Below are 23,713 nucleotides of genomic sequence, written 5' to 3' on the forward strand. Positions count from 1 at the left end.
TGCAGTTCTAGGACATGCCTCTAGGTGTCATCCAAGAATAAACCGAGATTTCTTCGCTAATGGCATATTGGTGTCAAAAAAAAAAAATCTCAGTTTATACAATTGTGTACACCAAGAAAAGTTTTTACTAAAAAAAAAAAAAAAAACACCGTTTTGCAAATATTGTGCAACAAATATTTTTGTAATGGCACTGGGCTTTAGGAAAATACATAATCCTTTGTGATTTTAAATAAGGTTCTATCCTAAAATGACCATTTTAACAGGCAAGCTGAAAAAGTGTATGTCTCTTTGGAGAAATGTAAGGCCGATAATTTTTAGTTCTCACCCTTCTTGCTTTTAATGTCACTGACAGATTAAAAATAAGAACAACAGAAACAAACCTGTGAGGGATGGAACACAACACTTGTGACTTTCTTGGTGTGCCCTTTCATAGTTGCAAGGATCTGCTGTGACTGGGAATCAAATACCACCACACTCTTGTCTGCACCACCTGTTTTGAAATAAAGAAAAAAAGTAACCCACAAAACTACAATAGTTTTGTTTGTAATGCCAATTATACTTTCCCTACCACTGCACAAATTATTTTTTTTCTATGTGTAGAATTTAATTTGCAACCACCCATGCGCTTGAGCATTGAGGAGTTAATAATATGTGCTGGCTGTTGAAGGATTAAAATAGAAGAATGTTACAGAAAGTTAAAACATGTACATAGCTTACTGGGTGTTGGGGGCTTGCTGTTCATGCCTGGGAATGAAGCATTGGGGAGAAGAGAGACTGAGAACTGGGCGTTCAGGGGTTATCATGTCTGAGACGAGGAATGGATGCAGAGGCATAACAAACATGAGCTAGGGACTGGATACCAAGGTGCACAGGTCAACGAGGGGTAACTCACACACACACTGCATACACTAGGGGGGTGTATGGACAAGCTTTTGAACAAAGAATACCTAGGTAAAAAATAGCAATGCAATCAGGTCACTAAGGGGTTACCACCTAAAAGCTGTATTGTAACAGCTAGCCTGGTGGGGTAGTTAAGTTCACAGCAAAACCTTCTATATACAAGCACCCCTCCCCCTTCAAATCAACTTCAGGCCTTTTATCTGCTTAATTGATAATGACATAACGAAGGAATTGCCCACACCAGCCCATAAAATACCCTTTGAGTCAATTGTTCAATTACTTTTGAGCCCTTAAAATCGAGTGTGTAAAAAAAAAAAAAAAAAAAAAAAAAAAAAAAAAAGCTTCAGTTCCTCACATTTTTATACAATCTGTTTGTTCAACCCACTAAATTAAAGCCGAAAGTCTGCAGTTTAACTGCATCAGAGTTGTTTCATTTAAAATTAATTGTGGTAATGTACAGAACCAAAATTAGAAAAAATGTTGGCATAAACAAATTCCTCACCAGTAAGAGTTTTATTAGTGTCTGTTGGACATAAATCCAAAGCCAAAATTCCAGGTACGCTGGCACTGTGGAGTCCCTAGGTAAAAAAGTAGAGAGAACAGTTATAAGCCATGTTAACATTTTTCTGCATGTCTTTTTAAGCATCCTTTTTAATAACTAAATAACAAACAGATATTGCACACACTTCATATTCTCCTGACCCAAACATTAAAACAGCTAAGTAAGGATGATGATATAAAGTGATAGGTAGGATCTGTGCCAAAAAACATTTTTTTTAAATTTAAACTAGTGTCAGAGGGGAGAGGTGAAAACTAAGCCAATAAGCATACCAAAGTATCTTGGATTATCAAATTACACAGCTGCCCGAGGACCTTCAATGCAAAAGTTCAATGCAATCTGATCTTTGAGATTATGTACACTTTTGTTGCAATCACTTTAAATATTTTAGCTATACATAGGTCATTCCCATTTCGCCAATTCTGCATCCTTGCAATATATTTGGCTACACCAGTGATAATTTAGTCATAATAAAAGGTGGGTATACTTAACACAAAATAAGTGTTTGCATAATTCATATTGAGGACCTCTAATTTCATAATGGGGCTAGGGGAAATTAGTTTTTTTTATATACACAATGTCAAATCTTTCATATGCCTGGATTATCAAAAATTAAAAAAATGATGTTCAGAGACATGTACTTTATTACCAAATACATGTAAAAATGTACACCTAAGACACGACATAAGATATGGGTAAAATTATGAAGCGTGTGGGTATTTATTTACTCCAACCCACGTTTATTAAGCACCTGGCCGTTAAGCCCGAGCATGTTCGGGGTAAAAACTTTTGCAAAAAGTGTTAACCCCGAGTTTTTCTCACCAGGTGGGTAAATGTAAACAAATGTTATATTGCAATACGATTGTCATACATTTTATGACAATCGGATTACAACTGAAAGGAAATACTTACCCAGTGTCCGCAGCTCCTCTTGCAGCAATAAAAGATTTGCTATTGCTGCTGGCATCTGCAGTGAGATGTATAGCACAATGCAGAAATCCTGCATTGTTCTGTGCATCTCACCGGAGATGCCAGCAGCAGCTTCCAGCATCCAGGGTCCCTCTTTGTCTCTGTCTGTGTGAGCTGGGCAGGGAAATCCCCCCCCCCTTCACATCACTCCGGAGGATGAGTCATCTTCCGGGTGATGTGATTGGTGATGTATGGGGGTGTGTCAGGGAGGGAAATTTAAAAGCAGATTACAATGTAATCTGCTTTTAAATGGTTTTTACAGTACAAAAACACCACACAACATGAAATGAAAATAAAAGTACATTTTTAATTTTATTTTTAGATTACATTGTTGTCTATTATTTCATTATTGTTTATATATTATAATTTATGATTTTAATATAATAAATAAATATAAATTATCATACCCGGGAGATAATCCTAAGAATTACAAGCCCACAATATAAACAAAAATTTCTATGCAAAAAAAAAATAGGATAGGATTTTATTAAAAGTACATTTTTTTTTTTTACTGGATGGGTTTTTCAAACTTTTTTTTATATTCATGATATCTACTAGACCCTTGTTCGGACATATTTCTGTAACTTACAGGTCTAAAATGTAAAAAAAAACAGTGTAACGCTTTTGGTACAGAAATCTAGACATCAGTGTAACGCCCAGGTGGTTAAATCTACCAGACTTTGCAATGTAAAACATTTACAAAAAAACCTAAAATATCATAAATCCTTACCACATGAGAGGAAACTTGGTGATACTTGCTGAGCTCTTCTGGTTTTACAAGATCTTCTGGAACAGTTTTGCCACGCTAAGGAGACGGAATTACATAAGTTTTAAACAAAGACGTTTGTGTTTTTTTTTTTTTTTTAGAAGCAACTAACAATAAGATACAATACAGAAAACCCTGAAACCCAGAAAAGGGCAGTGGGCAACCTAAAAAACATTATGGCACCAATCAGATGATGCAAGCAGCCATCTATAATCAGCTGAGCTCTTGAAATCACCCCAGTAAAACCAGGAGTGTGCTGGTCTCTGTGATGGCTGCTCCCTTGGTTTTGTTAGTTCTTCCATATATTGTATATCGTTCACCCTGGTAATCCATTGTTTATTGTAGGAGGGAAAGTATGTTTCCATAATGGCAGAATACATGCTTTAGCAGCGTTCACCAAATGGCGCAGGAGAGAACGCTTCTATCATTTTTTTTTGAGATTGCGGACACATGTAGTAATGCTAACTCAGGCCTATTTTCAATAGATGTCCCTGTCAAGTCTTTAATAATTCTAGCAATCCCCTCCCAGAAAGGTGTCAGTGAAGGACAGGTCCAGAAAATATGCATTAGAGTGCCGGTGTGTTTCCCACATAAACAACACAAAGGGCTCACCTCATCTACCGGGTAGATTCTATGCAAGAGCTCCGGTGTCCTATACCATCTTGTAAGCAACCTATAATTCGTCTCTTGATAGCGGTTAGTAATAGAGGCCTTGTGACCAGAGTATAAAACACGCTCTGCCTGTTCGTCAGTAAATTTAATACCAAGATCCGTCTCCCAAGATCTGTTGATACATCGCCTGATGTCAAAAGCATTTTATAGACATAGGATTGGACTCCTTTTAGAGGGTCCCCGGGCATACACAATTCTCCAGAGGGGTGAGGGGTCTATGGAAAACTTGGGCAGCAAGGTGAGAAAATACTGAAATTGTATCCTTCTCAAGTTGTCTAGGGGAGGGAGTAGTCCTGCTGAAGCTGTCCAATCGGGGTCCAGTTAGGGGGCTGCAAGAAAGGTATTGCTCTAAAAATATTCTGTTCAATCCACTGCTTAAAGACCGGGTCTGTCCTACTAGTGGGGAAGTCAGGGTGGCCAATTATAGGGGACATCGGGGAAGGGAATGTCTTAGTTCCCTCACTGTGAAAGTATTTAAAACACTACTTTCAGCGTTACTCCAATCAATGGGTGGCTACGGAGGAAACTGCAGGCTTCTGGGGGAGACCAGGCTGCAGTGTTTAGTAGAATGGGGGACACAGAATCCAATCTCACCCATCCCTTTAACAGCAGCGTGTCTGCACCAATCCACCAGACAGGTCAAGTGGACCGATCTGTGGTACAAAATCGGGTCAGGGAAAGCCATTTCACCTTTGTCTTTTGGGAGTCGCAGGAGAAACTTGTTAAGTCCAGGAGTGTTGCTGTACCAAACAAATTTGAGAAATTCAGATCTAAATTTGTGCAGTATGTGTGGGGGTATATGGACAGGTAGGGTCTGCCATAAATGAAGATGAGGCATAATATTCATTTTAAGAATATTGCAACGGCCAAACCATGAAAAAGCCTGCTGACACCAATGTTGGAGATCACTTCGAATAGTGTTCAGCAGGGGCAGAAAATTAAGTTCTAACACCCTGGTAATATCCGCCGGGATATTAGTACCTAGATATCGGATATAATCTCTGGACCATTTAAATGGAAAAGAAGGGGATAGTGTATTTCTGAGCGCTGGGGGTAAATTCACATCTAACACCTCCGATTTTTGGAGGTTGACTTTATAGTCTGAAAATTGGGCGTACCTGTTTAACTCCTTAAGAAGGTTCGGGATAGTAATGCAAGGGGAGGTTATATAGAAAAGGAGGTCATCTGCAAATGCAGAAACTTTATGTTCTGTTTTGTTCACTCGTATGCCCTTAATATCTGGGTTATTATGGATATGCATCAGGAGGGATTCAAGGAGCAAAATAAATAACAATGGGGACAGTGGACAGTCCTGTCTCATTCCATCAATATTCGAAAAGGGACGCGATAAAGAGTCCATTGACTCCAATAGAGGCAGTGGGGCATTGATATGGAGCTTGAATACAGTCAAAAAGCCGGCTCGGAATACCTATATAGGTGAGGACCTGTCTCATATATTCCCACTTTACCCGATTCAAAGGCCTTCTTGGCATCTGCCGAAAAGATCATGGAAGGAATTTTGTTTAATGTGACGCGATTGATTGGGGTTGTGTGTAGTAGTATTATCTCTTGCCTCACGAAGGCAAAAATCCACTTTGATCTGAATAAATAAGACCTTGGAGAAGGGGCGTTAGCCTGCGCGCTAATATACTGGAGAATAGCTTAACATCACAGTTAAGAAGGAATATTGGTCTATAGCTCGCACAAGACTTGGAAGCCTTTTCCGGCTTCAGTATAACAGTGATATGGGCTCTGGCGGCATCTGCTGGAAGGGGGTAATCTGAGGAAAGGCCATTAAAGGCATCCAGAAACGTATGCGTGAGTTAGGGCAGTGAGGTATTGTTGCATAGCTGTCGTCAACACAGCAGATGGGAGGGGCACCCGTGTTAGCTCTCAGAATATATAATTTTGGATAGAAATCCCTGAAAGAGTCCGCAATATACTGTGAACTGTGTAACGGGTCACCCGAGTTAGAATTTATACAGGGAATAAAGGCCCAGGCTCTTCTAGCCCTCACCACCCTAGCCAGAGCCCTCCCACATTGTTTTCATAGAAAAATGCCCTACTCCTGTCAAGTTAAAATTTCGCCTCGGAGCAGCAGTGCATGTTAATTTTCTCACGCAAAACCGTCAGTTGGGCGTCTATGTTCTGCGAGTGATTCTAAAATATGTAAAGCATGAAATATATGCTCTAACTGAGCCTTACATTCCATCTTAAGTCTGTGACCCTTCTGGATCACTAGTCCTCGGATATAACATTTATGAGCCTCACATACAGTCAGTGGATTAGAGACTGAGGTTGCATTGCAGGAGAAAAAAGCCTGAGGCTCAGTTTCCAACGGAGATCCAAAGCCCTCAGAAGTCATCAGAGACTCTTTAAGACACCAGGAAGAATTTTTTAAGGAAGAGGAAGCTGTCTGAATAGTGATAGATAGGGGCATGGTCTGAAAAGGTTTTATTACCAATCTCAGAGGCCTGGACAAGGGAAATAGCATCATGTCGTATTAGAAAAAGGTCAATGCAGGAATACGTTTTTTGGACCGGCGAAAAGAAAGTAAAATCGCGGCCAGTGGGGTGTTGTATCCTCCATACGTCAATAAGTTGATGTAGGAGATTTTTAAGCGGTCAGAGTGGAGTAGGGAAGGTGGGTGGCACCCCAAAATACATCTTGAACAGGATCTAATGCAAAATTAAATTCCCCACCTACTATCACACACACCCTCACATCAACACATGTAAATGTTTCCGCAATATCAAGGAACTCTTCCAAATAGGGCAGCGGATTGGTATTAGGAAGATATAGATTGACCAGAGTGAACATGTGGGATTGAATTTCCTCTTTGACTACTAGATACCTCCATTTAGGGTCAGATTACACAGCAACCAACAACCAAGGCAGGGATTTGTTGATCAAGATACTTACACCTTTTGATTTTGAATCGGGAGGAGCCAGAATAGGCCATCTGAAAACGGCTGTTTTTATGTGCAGACACTTTATCGTGGTGAAAGTGGGTCTCCTGAAGAAATGCCACCTGGCACTTTATGTGATTGAGGGCATAAAGCACCACTGATTGCTGGGTTGGTGAGTTGAGACCATTGACATTCATTGATGAAAATTTTAGCGGCATGGGGGACATTAAACAAGGGCCAGACACTATGTTTGGGTCTACTACAACAGAGCCAATGAGCCTAGGAAAGGAAGGGACTGCCCAGGGGAAAAAAAAAAGGGGGGGGGGGGCTGGGAGGAAGAGACTCAATTAGAAGTAGTAAAAAGAAAAAAGGGTTGAAGGAAAGGCAGAGAAAGAATAGAGAACAGGAGAAGGAAACAAAGAAATGTCCTCAACTTATTGTCGGGGTCAAAACAGGAATGGGAGCAAACTAGTGGGGGAATATGATGCCCAAGGCGAGCATCTGCTCACTGCCTCTGCATCTGGTTAGTAAAATAGTAAAATGTGTAAAATAACTATAAAAATAGAGTAACATATATTGTTTCCCCAATGTAACCACAGACGGCATTAAAATAGTTTGGGGAGCATGGGGATATGTTATACACTAAAGGACATGGGGAAAAACTGCCCATCACTTTGCATATAAAAACATTTTAAATTACCAAATTCAAGAATACGAGGAACAAAGCACGGCAATATACTGAGAAGCGTCAAAGACCGGCGGGCCATCTAAGAAACATTATGCCCGTCAAAAAAAAACATTTATTACTGAATACATCACCGCTCCTCAGATATCGCCTCTTAATTGAAACTAAAACTCAGTGCAATCATCATTTGTAAACCTGAGAGCAAATAAGCGCAAATATGTATAGAGGGCCACAAAGCACCAATCCTATCTTCCCAGTCAGAGCCGAAACTGACTAGCAAATCTGGTAAGATAGTATATGTGCCAGTAATCGGTCCTCTAATCATGTATAACCCGGTATTCCAGAGAGTTACACTGAAAACAACAGTAGTGTCACCCAGGTCATGCCACCTAGGACAGAAAAGATCAATTTGTCATATATCAAATCTAGACAATCAGTATCAGAAAAAGCCGTAACAGGGTAAATACATATATATATTGCGATATGACTGTGCAACCTTGAGTTATCATAAAAAAAAAAAAAAGCAGCATGTAACAATGCTGGAGGTAGATGACCAGGTTCCTAGGGGAGAATTAAAAATCAAGTTTCATTGGATAGCGGCGCCAGGGTAACCCACACATTAGAAATAGTGTTGCGTCGAGGACTTTGTGGCATACCCAGCCGAGGTCTCATCTGCAGGGGGGCGCTGTATCCATGGGAAAAGCGAGCCAATTCAGAATGTTAATAGGGTCCACGCCAAGCATGGTAAACAGGGAAGGAAGTTGTGCATGGCGATGGAGGGCAAAAGTCCCACCACCTTTTGATATAAGCACATGGAATGGATGTCCCCATCTGTAATAGCCTCCAGAGGAACGAATCAGTTCCAGCAGAGGGCGCAGTATGCGGTTAATGGGACCATGGAATCATACCTTCCTCATAATTTCCTCTTTCAGAGTGTAGTAATGAACACTGCATAACACATCATTAAGCAGATTAGAGCTTCTATCGCGGATGCTGCGAACCCTGTGTACCTGGTCAAGTTCTGGCCATATCTGGTGGGCGGTCAAGAAGCATATTAAAAATGACAACAACTGAGGCACGCAGGTTAGCGTTAGCTGTAGCTGAAGGGATACCCTGCAAACGGACATTATTCCTATGGCTGCGGTTTTCCAAGTCATCAGTTCGAAGATACAGGGAAGTGACGTTGTGAACGCATTTCTCCCATAGAATTATCCAGGGAAGTGACAGATGACTGGATTGTACATGTAGAGGTTTCTAGGGTTGTGACCCTACCAGCCACAGCAGTTACATTGGTTTGCACTGCTTCCAAATCTGTGCGCAGGGAGCGCTTCATACTTGCAAGCATGGCTTCCATGTCACTTTTAGTAGGCAGGATAGAAAAAATTTCTTGGAGCAAGGCATGTGATACATATGGCCGCACAGGGGAGGCAGCTGTGTCCAATGCAGGAAAAACTGAGCTGTGGGACTCCTCTGGGAAAAGAGAAGGGCTCCTGGGGGTGGCTAGTACTGAGGCTGTGGGGCTGTCAGAACCTGTGCCCCAGGTTCCTGTGCTAGTGCCTGGAGGTGAGGAGCGTGAGGACGCTATCTTGGAATCGGGAGTCTTATCGCGCGGCATGCGGTTTATTAAGGGGAAACACCCGATGCGAGGCTGCAAGGACTGAAGATGCCTCATGCCGCCTTTGAGCTAATATTATTTTGCCGATTGTGGTTCTACAGATCCTCCAGCTGAAGCTTAATCTGGGAAAGGTGAGCTGAGGTGACAGAGGCAGAATATTCCAGAGTATGATTTTTATCTTCCAGGAAAAACCATCACTAAGCAAACAAGTACATATCTGCGGTTCAGGTAGAAAAAGATCCTTGAACGCCCTTGATGTCACAAAGTCAGACCGCAAAGCAATGTATTTCAAAGCTGAGCTGAGACTGTCTAATAGAGCAACAGGTACAGCAAGTCCTTCTGTGGATGAGCTGAGGGGTCCAAGTCAGTGGAGGATGGCAAAGATAAGCAGGTAGGCTGTCTTATTAGGTTTCTAGAGAAGTGGGCACCATCTTAGGTACCCAGGGGCTCAGAATAGAAAACATCAGCAAGGTAAAATTATGAAGATCTGCATCAGCGGCAGCTGATCAAAAACCACGATCATCCTACATTTGGTCGTGACAGCAATAATACAGTCACAGCCAGGGGTTTCTAATGTAACAGAGAGGTTCAGTAGGACACCAGGATCCCAAAGAATAACTCCTTAATCTACTGCTAGTGTCCATCGGGGGGGAGGTTTGTTCTATGCTACAAAAGGCCTGACTGAGGATAAGCACCAGGACAAAACCTTACAGACAACACACCTTTATGCCAATAAAAAAGGAGCATCCATTTATGGGAAATCATTATGCATTCTATTTTACTAGCCGTAAACAGACAGGATCAGTAAATCAAGAGTAGGGTGTCTTACTGAAGTTTAGCTAACAATAGGACACCCAAGGATGAGTACAGAGTAAAGTCTTTGCTCTAACTTTACACCTTGGGTTCAAAAACAATAGCAGACTTTAACTGATGGCTATATTTGTAGCTAATAAATGAACTCACAAATAGAGTTTTTTAGGATCCCAGAATAACAACACCTCTGTAAAAACTTCAGATGTTACAAGGCAGAATATTAGGATCAAATATTTGCAGTCTGAGCTGGTGACTTGTAGGCTTGGCAAACTTGTTAATGTCTTGGGAGTACAAAAAGCAGCAAACAAGTATACAGATGTGCTCTTCAGTCAGTAGCGTACACTAGAAAGGACAAAAAACATTATGGGGAACAATCTCAGGACAACTAAAGAGTGTCCAATCTAGCTAGCACTGGTCATATTAGAATAAACAAACTGCTCCCAAAACAAACATGAATGAAGGAAAAGGAAAATAACATTTAAATGTGAGAGAAAAGGCCCAATACTCCCACATGGTCACCCAACATGACGTTGAAGATCTTAACAGGTCTAAGTACAGCCCCCTCTACATTGGTAGTTTGAAAACTTTGGTTTCAAAAAGGTCTGTCTGTAAATTCAGTATGTTGTATCTGCTATGCTCTTCTGGATCCTATGACTGTAGCAGATGCAAAAGAGTAGTGGTAGTGCATGAAACAGAAGAATACCTCATGTTAAGGAAATAAGATAGCGTGTGGAAGTGGGGGACTGGGGAATCCATCAGGACAAAAAAAAAAAAAAAAATATTCTGAGACAACATTATTAGATCGAAAACAGTACATTTGTTTCTTAAGAACAGTAAAGTGGGAAGGGGGGTCATTTTTACAGAGGTGCACTATTGTCCCAGAGAGGAAACCTGCTGCAAAGTGAGAAACCAAGGGCAGAGAAAAAGGGATGACACATACAGCTCCCCTCTCCAAGTAGAGCAGTAACTGCAAAAGGTTCTACATATACACATTTATGGCAGAGGAAGAAGCCTCTGCAATTAGATAGTTAGCTGCAGGAACAACAGATGGTCCAGGAGTAGGGGGCAACCAAAATAAGCACCTTGGATTAAACACACACTTGTAATCAAACAACAAATATATAAATATTGACCAGTGCCAAATATTGTGCATTCATTTCCCCAACAATAGGAGATATTTTTAACAAAACTATTTATCTATGACTAGCAAAAACGAAAAGATCAACCTTTGAGTGCCACATGGTATCAGTGACCAAAAAAAGAACAAGAAGAAGCCTAAACAGCATCTAAAATTTGTACCATCGAATTCATAAACCTGAAACAAGCATGCAGCTGTGTGGAAACAAGCTAAACACCCGAGCTGCATAACTTATTTTAGGTCCATGATTGAGAAAGCAGAAAACAGTTTAATTATATGAAACACTATATCCCTCATAAGATAAGAAAATTAAACTGTTTTTAAAAATTACATACATACACCTATAAAAGACATGAGACCTATTTCTATCTTTTAAATTATTAAATTAAAAAACAATATTGGAAAAAAAGTATGCATAATGTTTAGACATTAAGATAAGTTTCTGAAAACCTCTTAAAAATCTATACATTTTGCCTTTACATTTTTTTTTGAGGCGGGAACTATACCTTTTTACGTTCAGTGGTAAGTACAGTTGCTTTGTCTTGAAGCTGCAAAACAGGAATTAGAAGAAAAAGGTGTGGGTAAAAAAAATAACTGATCCAATATTTAACCACCTAGAAAAGGTAACTGATACGGTGACATGTAAAAAATTTATGAATAGTACACAACCTTGCCTGTAAGGTTTTTTTTTTCTTTAAATTTTGCATGTGTGAAAGTTTCATCTATATGCACATAAAATATAAAACCGCTGACACAGACACTGCATGAATGGCATTATTCTAATGTTTAAGCATAATAAAAAGTAAAATACATTTGCGACGCTGATTGCTAGTTGCCCTTGCTAAAGATTTAGTACAGTATACCTAAACAGGCTATGATGATTCAGCAATTGTGATAGTTATTCACCAAAGGCCAACGTGCCCAAGCTTGTAGCTGTTGCTATCTGCCATTAGGTTTTGGCTGTTTATACATCTTAGATAATTGTCGCCCACAACAAACTTTCTCACCCAGTGTCAATCAGCGATCCACCACAGCAGATGAATCAAGATTGGGAATGACCTCTATGAACGTCAATGGTGGAGAGCACCATCTCTTTTAAATAAAGTTTCATCTTATTATACATAGGAAAGGAATTCAACAGGTGACCACTGACCTGCACAATAGCCAGAGGGTTACAGTACAATGCTAGAGCATTTTGTATCAAATTCCCATAGAAAGGGGTCTCTTTCATATAATAATACCAAGCCACTGCTCTTTGGCATCGGTAGGGGAAAAGCATTCTTTTTGGTGTTTGACACATTGATAATATTGTCTAGTGCCTTGCATGCAGGAAAAAAAAGCCTACAAAGCAATTAGTCAGGATAGTAAAATTGGTCTGTAAATTCTCAAAATGTTTTTTGGGTTCTTTGGGTACTATAGTAAATGTGGGCCTTCTAGAAGGTTTTTAAAATAGTTCTAAATGTGGTCAAAATTAGTTAAAGTGAACCTATACTAAAATTGTTAATTTACATAGAAAGGTGGACAATACTTTTATACAAAGTATTTTTTTCTTATAGGTAACACTGAAGGCAAAAAAAAGTGAATGAGAGTACAGATCTTCCCAGGATATATACATCACACAAGAGGAAAGAGATGCCGATCTCATTCATGCGCATTAATTTCAATGACAAAAAACAAAGCTGAATGAACAAGCACTATACATACAGTGCCATCCTGTTCAATGGAGAGGGGAGAACAGATGAGAGAGAGTGTGAGTGTGTGTGAGTGTAAAAACCCATAGAAAGTCATAGGCACCAACACACACAGACGAGCACGTGCCCACACACACACGCGGTTGGCCAGGGCAATATAGCAAAGATTCATGGGCTGAGATAAAAGTTTTTTTGTGTGGGCTTCGTTGTGACAGGGTGTAGGTGATGTTCTTAGGATACACCTGCTGACAGATGATCAGATGAGAACAAAACTGGCAGCAGACTTGCTCATGTATACCTGTACTTGGACTAATGGACCACTACACTAGGAATTAGGTTGTTCTTTTCTTTTTACACAGCTTCTGCTGTGTAAACACCCCCTAAGCTATGTTGCCTGAAATGTAACTGTAGCCTGCCATTCTTACCTTCTGAATAATCTCTGCAGACATTCCTACAAGTTCTCCCAGATCCATTGCTTCAACAGAACCCTGGAAGGACATGTGAAATACACAATAAATAGGAGTGTAAAAAAGACAAAAGCATACAACACAACACTTGTACAATACAATACAAGCTAAGTGTACTTACAGCTGCTCCTGTTTGTGGCGCAGGATTGGCCTGGAGAACAGAAATACCTGCCTGAGGTTTAAGAGTAGCAAGAGCTAGAAGATAAAAAGAACAACATTGTTAATTCAGGTAGTAGAATCCTGGTAAACAATAGGCTGCAGGTTTTGCCACTTCCTGGTGCTTGCCTGTTCCTTCGCACACGTTTGTATAGGCTAGTAAAGATGCCCACAAGCGATGGGTAAGTGAGATTGGGCAAAAGTACCCCAAGATTTGAAGCATTTGTCGGGATAAAGAATGCACATGAAGATACATTGTTTTATTTCTGGAACCTGTTCAGTAAACTTACAACAGTTTTTTTTTTAACAAATATTACATACAAATGGCTAAATATTTAAATCACTCATGTTATATCTGCAATAATGAGGTTTTCGTAAGGACACACCATAAAATCCCTTTTTGAAGACACAGGAATTTGGTACCTTTAAAGTTATGATGCCATCTTCAGGAAGGCTAGACACTGGCAAATAACCTGTAAGCCTGACCAACATAACTCACCTGCATGTGGCATACTTCAGTTTTGCAGTAAACCAGTTCTAAGAGCATCACCATTAACAAAGGGATAGAACCTGTGTCTCTAAATGGACTTCACTAAACAGAGTTTTATTACCAGAGTTTACACAACTCTTCTCTTTCATCAAGGGACGCAAGAATCTGATTATCACAATTCAAAATACAAATAATTCTGAGGAATAGACAACATAAAACAAAAAATGACAATCCGATTGTGAAAATAGGAATAGGTCACCTGCAGAGGCAGATAGAACTTAGAGAATGTTTGATGTCAAAAGGCATAGGAGAAACAGATCTGGTAGTTACTCTACCTTCACAGAGAAAGGAAGAGCTCTATTCATGGTATAACATGCTTGAGTATGGTTTTGTTCAAACACCCATTATACTTGCCATATAGATTCAAAAAGGAAATGCATTTATCCAAAAGACGCAGTGGCTAAAAAGGGAACTGAGGCCAGACACACAAAAGGAAAATGTCCTGGTTGAAGTTAAAAAGTCACCAGTTTAAACACTCCCTTCACAGAGTTGACAGCCACCAGGTGACAAAAAAAAAAGCACACCATCTAGTGAGTAGGAAGAGACTGAAAGATGTCACCAATGTGTTTCAAAAGCAGTTCCTAGAGTACAGAGAGAACCAGGATCAGGACCCCAGATCCCTGGACAGTGCCAAATCCTCCTGAGAAATACTGGAAAAATGAATTTCACAGAAAAAACACAGTTTAAAACCCACAGTTGATAAGAGCATCAAAATTCAAGCCATGGAACAAGCCAGAGAACATCGCTAAGCAACTCACATCACTAGAATTAAGCTTTCCAGGTACAAATGGGAGACCGATTTACAAGTAAAAAAAAAACGTACCTTCACGGGCAGCCGTTACCTCTTTAGTAAGACGTGCTATAACACGACAAGCAGCATCATGTTGGTATAGGGCATGCGAAAGTTCTTGACGAGTGGTCTGTAGCTGCTGTCGCAAAGTGAAGCTATGAAGCATAACTGCATCCTACAAGAAAGTTATAGAATTACATAATTTCATGAAAAAGCGGAAAACTGACAAAGTTATACATAGAAGTTCCAGGATCTTTAAAAACAAATCTATGGACATAAATCCAGCAACAAACCACTCATATCTGGATCTTATGCAATAGTAGCAGAAATTTGACATTTCTAGCAATCCACAATGCTGCTGTACTCATTGCAACAGTAGCATCTAGGTTTTCAATTTCCGCCCAGTTAGTTGGCTATCATCAGACAGCCACTCAATCCAGACTTCGATCACAGACACCTGTCAGTCAGTCTGGGCAGGCTGCTACCTCTACTTGAGGATCTGGAAGACATTCTTAACACCCATTAATGGCAGAATTATTTAGGTTAATCAAAATGTAGGATTTTAAACAAAAAGGTAGCTTACACATGTAAAGATGAACGAACAAGTCCTGTACACACAGCACCAGTTCTGTTCTATGGGTAGGATTTATACATGATGTTGGGCAACCACTGTACATGTCAGATTCTCACCCGCGATAAGCACGACATGTCCACAAAGCTTAAACAAATTAATGCAACTTTTTTCAAAACATAGTTAAATAACACTTTTATGTTGAAGGGCCATACCATTATGACACAATACCTTGAGTAACAGACAACATTTAAAACCTTAGGGATGAAACAAGATAACCTATAGATTTTGAAAACTTCTGCTTATTATTTCTTTGCTATATACACACACACAATATTAAAATTTAGTTTAGGAGCTCACAGCTGTAATTTAGAAGTAACATTAAGTCAGCAATAAGGGAAAGAATAAACACACTGGGTCTTTTTTTTCTTCTTAACTAAGTACTCTGTGAGGCAATGCTGCTTTTATGCACTTTGTTACATGATCTGTGACCCGATTATGCTTAACCTTTACATAACAGCTCTGTACTTGTATGCATATTTACAGGAGTGCTCTTTGTTTGTCTGCTATAGTGTCACATTAAAGACTATTTTGCATCATATTTCTGCTGGTTTACGGACTCTATACAGTAATACCCCAAAATTTGTGGGGGTTACGTTCCTAGACAACCCCGGAAATTTTGAAAATGCGCGAATTTTGGATGCCAATGTCTTCTCTTAGACACTGAACTCGTTAGAAATAAAAATACATACTTTCAGTAATCATCAGTTTTCTTTTAAAATCTTAAAAAAATGTTTTCCTTCAGTCTTTGTTTATGCTTTTATGGATCAGCCGATTTGGATACTGTTTAGTCGTGAATTTTAAGTGTTAAGGTTCCAAGCAAAAAATATGGGAACTTGTGATTCAAAAGCACAAATTTTCAGGGTATTACTGTATCACTGAAGACAGATGATAATGTTGATTGTGGAGACATCTGGGAAGAAATGGCAGCATCAGCCTTAAGGATTATCCTGACCTTGAAAACTCTCTTTGGCTGCCAAGTCTGCCAAAATGTGCAAATATGGCATGCATACTTTAACATTTTGGCAAATCCCTTGGTGCTGGTAGCTGCCTTAAATTTATTTTTATATATTTAATATCACTGGACATGTGGGCAATTCCTACTGACACTCTAGCAGCGGGATTCTCTGGGACCAGCCAAGCAGGGGAATATCTGCAGCACTGCAGGGCTAGAAAATAATTTCTGTGCTCCCTGGAAGGACATGAGATACCTGGACAGGGAGAGTACACTTTGCTTTACATGGTAATATGAACAGAAAAAAAAAGCCTTGGGTAAAAACAAAGACAACACAATGAAACTTGATCCTAATTAAAAACAAGAAAAGGGCTGCAGCCTCAAAGGAATTTATAATTCTTTGTTTTGTTTTTTAATTTCCAAATGGAAGGAGCTTTACATGCTGCTTTACTGGACAACAGCTAACAAAAATCAACAAAGAATAATATGTATACATGCAAATATAGTCTAAGCTGATACTTACCCATTCATCTTGCAAAGACTTCAATATTGCTGGAATACTTGTCGCTGAGGGTGGCTTTGGACGAACTGGGTGAGCAACTAAATCACATCAACCAAAAAAAATCAATTTAAACATTTATAACAATGCAGTCAGAAAGTAAATCCACAAAAAGCTTTAAAAATAAATCCATTACCCAATTAAATATATACATATAATGATGCTATCTAGAGCAGGGGTGTCAAACTCTGTCCCGTGGGCCAAATCTGGCCCTTGAGGTCCTTTTGTTTGGCCCCCAAAGAGTTCCTAAAATGAAGTGCATCTGGCCCACCCGGCCACCACTACGTATTGCAACGACTGACGCCGCTACTACAATTCCCCGCATCACTTGTGTCTATAGAGCAACAGCCTGTTCCATTCTATAGATGCAAGTAATGCTGGGAATTGTAGTCTCGGCATCACTCGGGTCTATGGAACAGCTTTCTGCCTATGCATAGCTGCACATTCGGCTGTTCCTGTCTTCTTCTGTTTAATAATAATAGTCACTTTCAGCACCGGAGAGGTTTATCTACAAATGTGGGAAAAAGAAGGTAAGGCTGGAGTTAAACTCTAATTATAATTTCTGACCCCCAAAACTTTGAAGGTCAGCCATGGTAGAAAGAAGAATAATTTGAATGGTAAAGTTGCAGCTGCTGAAGAATGCAGTGTGGAATGTGGGGGCAGAGGTGCTAGAGAAGACTTAAAAGACTTGAGGGGGGCTGTTAGAAAACATGGTGCAAAAAAAAGGAAAGGGATGGAAGAACCAAAAGAGAATGAAGTGTGGGTGGTATGGGTACATTATGCAGGGTATGTGGTGTGCATGATAGGAAATGGTTAAATGAAGAGCTGTGACATAATAAAGTGCGAAATTGTGGCAAAAAAGTTCCTGCAAATATTATATAGAGAGCTGGTGAAAGCAATAGCAAACATTGGAGACAGGTTAGCATTGACATTTTACTGAGAAAGCTACACACAGAAAAAGGCAAAATATATATATTTTTTTAAATAAAATGTAAAACAATTCTTAGGCCTATATTAAGCAATACCTGTTTCCACATGAAAATGTTTTATATTTAATGAGAAGGAAAAACAAGTTTAATAAATTTCAAGATTGGCCCTCGACTTGGTCTAAGTTTTTAATTTCGGCCCTCTGTGTATTTGAGTTTGACACCCCTGATCTATAGTACAATGAAATACAGGGACATACAGTAATATAAAAAAAAAAAGATTGTCCTTTTATTTAAAAGTACCACTGTATATTGTTGGTCAACTTACAAAAAACATATTTCTCAGAATGGCCACAATGATTCTGAATATTTTTTGCATGAATTGTAAAATTCAAGTTATCAATTATGTCAGATCAATATGATTATGAATATGCAAACTGAACCTTTAACCCAGGGGTGTAAAACTCAAATGGGCCAAAATAAAAAACTCGATTGGCCAAACTTGAAACTGAAATAGCACCTATACTACAATTCCCTTTGTCAAGAAAACAGTCCAATGCGGGGCCACGCATAGGCAGAGTAGTAGCGGCGCTATTTCAATGCAGTGGTGGGCCAGCTGCAATTCATATTTAGTATTTAGGATTCCTTTGGGTGCCGAAAATAGGGACATTGCGGGCCAGAGTTTGACACCCCTGCTTTAACCCAAAACTATAGTATATTAAAATTTATATTGTGTCATTCCTCTAGATACAAACTTTCACTGCAAGATAGTGTATTTAACTTCACAGATAGCAGCAATAACAACTCTATATACTGCACGTGGACTTTGACAAATGGACAGCAACTTGACTTTCCAAAATCAACATGGACATACATTCACATCTGTTGTTGTCATATGCACGAACACATAATTTGCATTCACATACATATGCTGTTAACTTCTATTGTTTATACAGACTCCTGCTGCTCTGTGGATCATTTTTGAACATTACAAGACATAGGTGTATTTATTAGTATTGAAATTTAGAGTTATACACATATCACTAAAGTTCTGTATCCACAAAATGACAAATGCTATTTAAAATGCTGCAAAATCACTTTACATATCAACAATCATAACAATATTTAAAAATACAAACTATCTTGTTAGGAATAATATATATCATACAAAGCAACTGGTAATATCAAAAAGGGCAATCTCATGAAACTGAGTTTATACATTGATCAACAAAGGCCCTAGTAGGTAATAATAATTTTAATACAAACAAAAAGTTGTTAAAGTGTTGTCCATTAAAAATAATATTAAAAACTATTTAATTTATACAGAGAGAGAGAATACTGAAAATGTATGAAGGGTCATGTGTCTGTAGCATTTTTAGGTTTCAATTTTTGTTTCTTTTGGATTTTTATTAGCAAAGGTTTAATTATGTCATGTGATTTTTCAAATGGATTTCTAGTGTTTTAGGGTGAGCAATTATGTATTCATGTTAGGTTCAGTAGTAGCAATTGCTACACACAAAACAAGTTACTTCCCATTGAGTGAGGTTCATATATAGCATGCAGCATCTAAAGCAGGGGTTGGCAAACTCCGGTCTTTGAGCCAGATATGGCCTAGCCGTTCAAGCCTAACGCCCCCTGGCCGATCCGGCCTAATGCCAGCTGGCAACCCGCGGCTACCGGGTGTTAGGGACTACTGGAGCCGCCAGAGCTCTGGCTCCCACAGCAACGTGGCTGCCGCTGCGGTAAATAGGCAACGCTCTCTGAAGGGAAATCACTCTCCTCCGCAATGCATATGGAAAAGAGGGATTTCACTTCAGGGGGCATTCCCTGGTGGTGGCCGGAGCCATTAGCCTACTGAGTCTGGCCATCCCTGAAATGGTCTAGTGGCCATAAAAGTTTGCTGACACCTGATCTAAAGGTTTTCAATCTTTAGGTAGACTATAAAGACTAAAAGATAAATATAGGATGTCACAGCATTTAAAATAAAACTTTACTGACCTTTGATATCAATCAACTGATCTTCACTCAAAGGCTGGTTTGTTACTGGATCTGTGCCATTTTCAGCCAAATACTTCTCAATGAGCCGCCTATCAAATACATGACCGGAAACAGGGGAAACACAAGGACGATCTGTGACCTCATTACTTACTGTAGAAAAAGCACAAACCATATACAGACATTACAGAAATGCTAATGAAGCATTAGCTTATAACAGTACTGGCCAATTTTTTTCGGCCTGCATATTTCAGTTTGAACAAGGTTATGTAGCCAAATGTGAATGGTCAGTGCAAAGTATGAAAAATGTACCAGCATTGCAGAGCTTAGAAGATAACGAAATAAGGAAGCCAAACAAAATTTTAGTAAAGTGGGAAAAGAAATTAAAATGCCCACTACCTAATGCAAAATTACTAAAAGAAATACCACTAGAAGAAAAGGAATCAAAAGTACTTTATATAATAATGTAATTATTAGCCAAAAGACAGGTAATTATAAAGCAGTTTTCTTTACAGGGTATGCACTGATGTCAGTCAAGTGCACTAGTCCCAGTGAAAGAACTAGTGCAGGTCCATGCTTCAGGGAGCTCCAAACTGCAGTCTGCAAAATGACTGGACTGCTGTGTGCCTGCAAAACTACTGCCAACAGAGCACCAGCATTTTAAGGGAGCCCTGACTTGTCTCTGAGTCTAGAGAGTGCACTGAAAACGGGAGGATAGTGGTGAACTGTGGACAGACTACTGTAGACAATGAGGCGCTGTGTGAGGTTTGCGAGTTTGACTATTGGGAGCTCAGGTTGCTCAGCTGCAGGCTCACAGTTGACAGAGATTACTTTTTGAAATTTCTTAAATTATCTACATAGATACTACTGTAGATGTCTTGCATGCGAATGTGTTAGGGGGCACACCTGGGCATCCTGCTTAGAGAACCAAAATAGCTTGAAAAGGCCCTGCCAGAAGGGTTAAGTTTAGTGATAAGCTTGGGCACCAGGCAGGCACATTTGAAGTTAGGCAGTAGGGAAATAATTGTGGCTTAGCACCAGGGTAAGGGTTAAGTATACACATCAGGCAGAAAGGTTAAAGCAGAACATTCAATAAAGGGAATAAAAAAAAATAAAATAAAAAACACCTATTAAAGGTGGAAAGCCGTTGATCTAACTTTTTTACTGGGACAGACTAGACAATGGACGTCACAATCATCTTTTTACTTCACCTGATCTTGCACTGTGCAGGCCCAAGATCAAGTGAAAATGTAAAATAAATAAATAAATGTGACAGTTTTACTGCAAGATCAACACTATTTTAACAATCCAGGAAATATCAGACATGTACATAAGCAGCAGCCAACAGCCTCCTGGGATACATTACTTATGTATTAAAGAAGGCTACAGGTTTTCTCTTCAGCCACAACAGTAAAGATGTTAGGTGAGTGATCCTTCCCAAACAAATTTAAAAATGTACCTAACTGACTGTGCATGTGCGAGATCAGCACTTTTTTTTTTACATTGCAGAAAAAGCTCCTTCTGACCACATTAAAAATGTGATAGCTCTGCATTGGATAAATATAAGTATTGTCATCACACGAGCAGAATAACTTAAGACAGCTGAAAGAAGGAAGTTAAGGGTTAGGCACCTAAAAAGGGGGTTTGGGGCCCATAAACAGACAGCTCTATTAAGTGCAGTGCCTGCAGTGCAAGTAGCAAAGATAACTAAAGCAAACACCACCTGGCAGAGCATGGCAGCATTAGACTCATTTTTTACAAAGCCACTTGAATGTACAGCTCTGATAGCCACTGTAAAAGGAATATTCCATTATTATTAAACAAGATTTATATAACCACAAAATAGACAGGGGCAGACAGATACAGACAGTAGTACAGGAGGACCTTGCCCAGAACAGCATACATTCTAGGAGGGGGGAAGACCCACCAATTACCAATGCAAGGAGCAATTTTCCCACTGGCCTTAACAAAAATGGTTTTAGCAGGAGTACCTTAAAAGACCCACAGGTAAAGGTCAACAGTGGTCATTCTAACATTTCCTTATCCTGGTCGAAAAAAAAGTACAAAAGTTTTGCTTGGTCAAACTATGTTTGAGGGAGCCAAGTAAGTGTCACTTCCTTTCTTCACACCGCTTCACACCTTTCGATGGTCAAGCATATATGGGTACACAGGCACCTCCTTACAGCAGTCTGACGTTTCTCTGCAAATACCCAATTTATTTACAGGTCTGCTAGAAGAAAACATATCTGCTAATGTGTGAAGTCCAAGCGGCAATAGAGAAACTAGACCGGGGGAAGAAGTCAGATACGGTTACACAGCTTCTCTTTATATGTGCGTACAATGATTTCAGATATTACAAAGCTAAATAAATCACCACTTACTGAAGCAAGTCAAAGACATTGTGACACAGTCCTTGTTTACAAATTAGACGCGAGACTCACTCTTCGTTTATTCTCACTCTCTGTTTGCTCGGTTCCACAGGCTGACCCCGTGGTAGACAATATAAAGAGCGATACAACGTGCCGCCAACTCACATGCACAAACGTCCGCCTTGTTGAGTTTCCGCTTCCGGGAGGGACAAGTGACGTCGCTCCTAGTAGATTAGCCTCTAAAATGGAGTTGTTTCTTCGAGGAGGTTCTCTCTCCAGAGTCTCTAATATAGCCAGCTCTATTGGAGATTAAATAATTTAGCCAATTGGAATTTATATATCCAAATCATATTCATATACCAAATCAGTGCAGATAAGGCTAGAATCCAGCTGACAGGGAGAATTGTAGAATTAAAAAAATATTTTACAGAATGTTTTTTTTTAAATAAAATAAAATTAGTATGGACTTAGAAATATATTTCTTTGCCCATTTGTAACTGTATTCCAATTTTTTTTATCATATATTGAAATAACATGTATTTAAAAAAACAAAACAATCACACCTTTAATTCAGCAGAACTCTGATTGTGCTGTACCTTTCCTCCATCGATTCCGCTTTCTTGGAATTCTCCTTTGTTCCAGCAGGAGACCTGCTTCTTCTGCGTGAGATGCGTGATGTAGTTATCTGGGGGGCTCTATGCACACCTTCTGCGGCAATCAAGACTGAAAGTGAAGGTGCTTCATCCTTTTTTTTTTTAAAAGTGTTGCATAAAAAATATATATATATATATATATATATATATATATGTATATATATTGTCTACCCTTTTTTGTAAAGGTAAAACTTTGAATTAAGCTCCCCTTTAGGCTAAATTTCTCCTTTAAACCACTCCATTCTACCCTATTCTGTACAGAGCAGGCTAGAATTGAGCTGTTTAGAGGAGGTCTTCCCCTAGAGAGCATAATCTAGCAAGCTCTATAGTGAGAATGTTAGAATGGAGTTGGTTAGAGGAGGATATCATTGCAAATAACATATTCTCGCCAAATCACTGCAGACAAGGGCGCATTGTACAATTTAAAATAGTTTTTTAATTAAAATAAAATTAGTATAGACTTGAGTAGTATAGACAACAAATTGCTTTAGCCAGTAGTAACCTTCACAATTGTTTTATTATATATAGAAATTACATGTATATAGACTAAATTCCTTCTTTAAACCACTCCATTCTATCCCCTTATGTACAGAGCAGGCTAGAATAATGGGTGAGAAAAGAACAGCACTGTGCTTTCTATAACTCACCATATTTCACACAGCCTCCCTCCAACCATTCATATTCTGTACAGAGGAGGCTAGAATGGAGTGGACAAGAGGAGGGCAGCACTTTGTCTGTTGTCCTTATCGCTTTTAACCCAGCCTCTCTCCAATCACTCCATTCTATCCCATTCTGTACAGAGTGAGCTAGAATGTGTGCAACATATAAACCTACATTCTATTCCTCCTTCATCACTGTTTGTGTCTGTCATTTGCAACCCCTATTTAATTTATGGCACTGTGTAATATGTTGAGGCTACATAAATCTTGTTAATTATTAATATTA

At 39.3% G+C, this 23,713-nt stretch overlaps 1 protein-coding gene across 1 annotated transcript in view; it reads right to left on the reverse strand.

Annotated features, from left to right (window-relative positions):
• The window catches only part of PRPF19 (pre-mRNA processing factor 19), a 39,352-nt gene extending 17,039 nt beyond the window's left edge, over positions 1 to 22,313 (reverse strand). Inside the window, exons 1-10 of the mRNA XM_072424525.1 lie at positions 22,128 to 22,313; positions 19,750 to 19,899; positions 16,790 to 16,866; positions 14,714 to 14,855; positions 13,306 to 13,379; positions 13,143 to 13,205; positions 11,533 to 11,574; positions 3,159 to 3,233; positions 1,403 to 1,478; positions 381 to 490 (exon numbers count right to left, since the gene is read on the reverse strand). Of these exons, the coding sequence (XP_072280626.1) occupies positions 381 to 490; positions 1,403 to 1,478; positions 3,159 to 3,233; positions 11,533 to 11,574; positions 13,143 to 13,205; positions 13,306 to 13,379; positions 14,714 to 14,855; positions 16,790 to 16,866; positions 19,750 to 19,899; positions 22,128 to 22,146 (828 nt within the window). The 5' untranslated portion in view covers positions 22,147 to 22,313. The remainder of the gene's footprint in view (positions 1 to 380; positions 491 to 1,402; positions 1,479 to 3,158; positions 3,234 to 11,532; positions 11,575 to 13,142; positions 13,206 to 13,305; positions 13,380 to 14,713; positions 14,856 to 16,789; positions 16,867 to 19,749; positions 19,900 to 22,127) is intronic.
• Between the last annotated feature and the right edge of the window lie 1,400 nt (positions 22,314 to 23,713).

This window comes from Pyxicephalus adspersus, chromosome 10 (assembly GCF_032062135.1).
Source record: "Pyxicephalus adspersus chromosome 10, UCB_Pads_2.0, whole genome shotgun sequence".
Classification (NCBI taxonomy): Eukaryota; Metazoa; Chordata; class Amphibia; order Anura; family Pyxicephalidae; genus Pyxicephalus; species Pyxicephalus adspersus.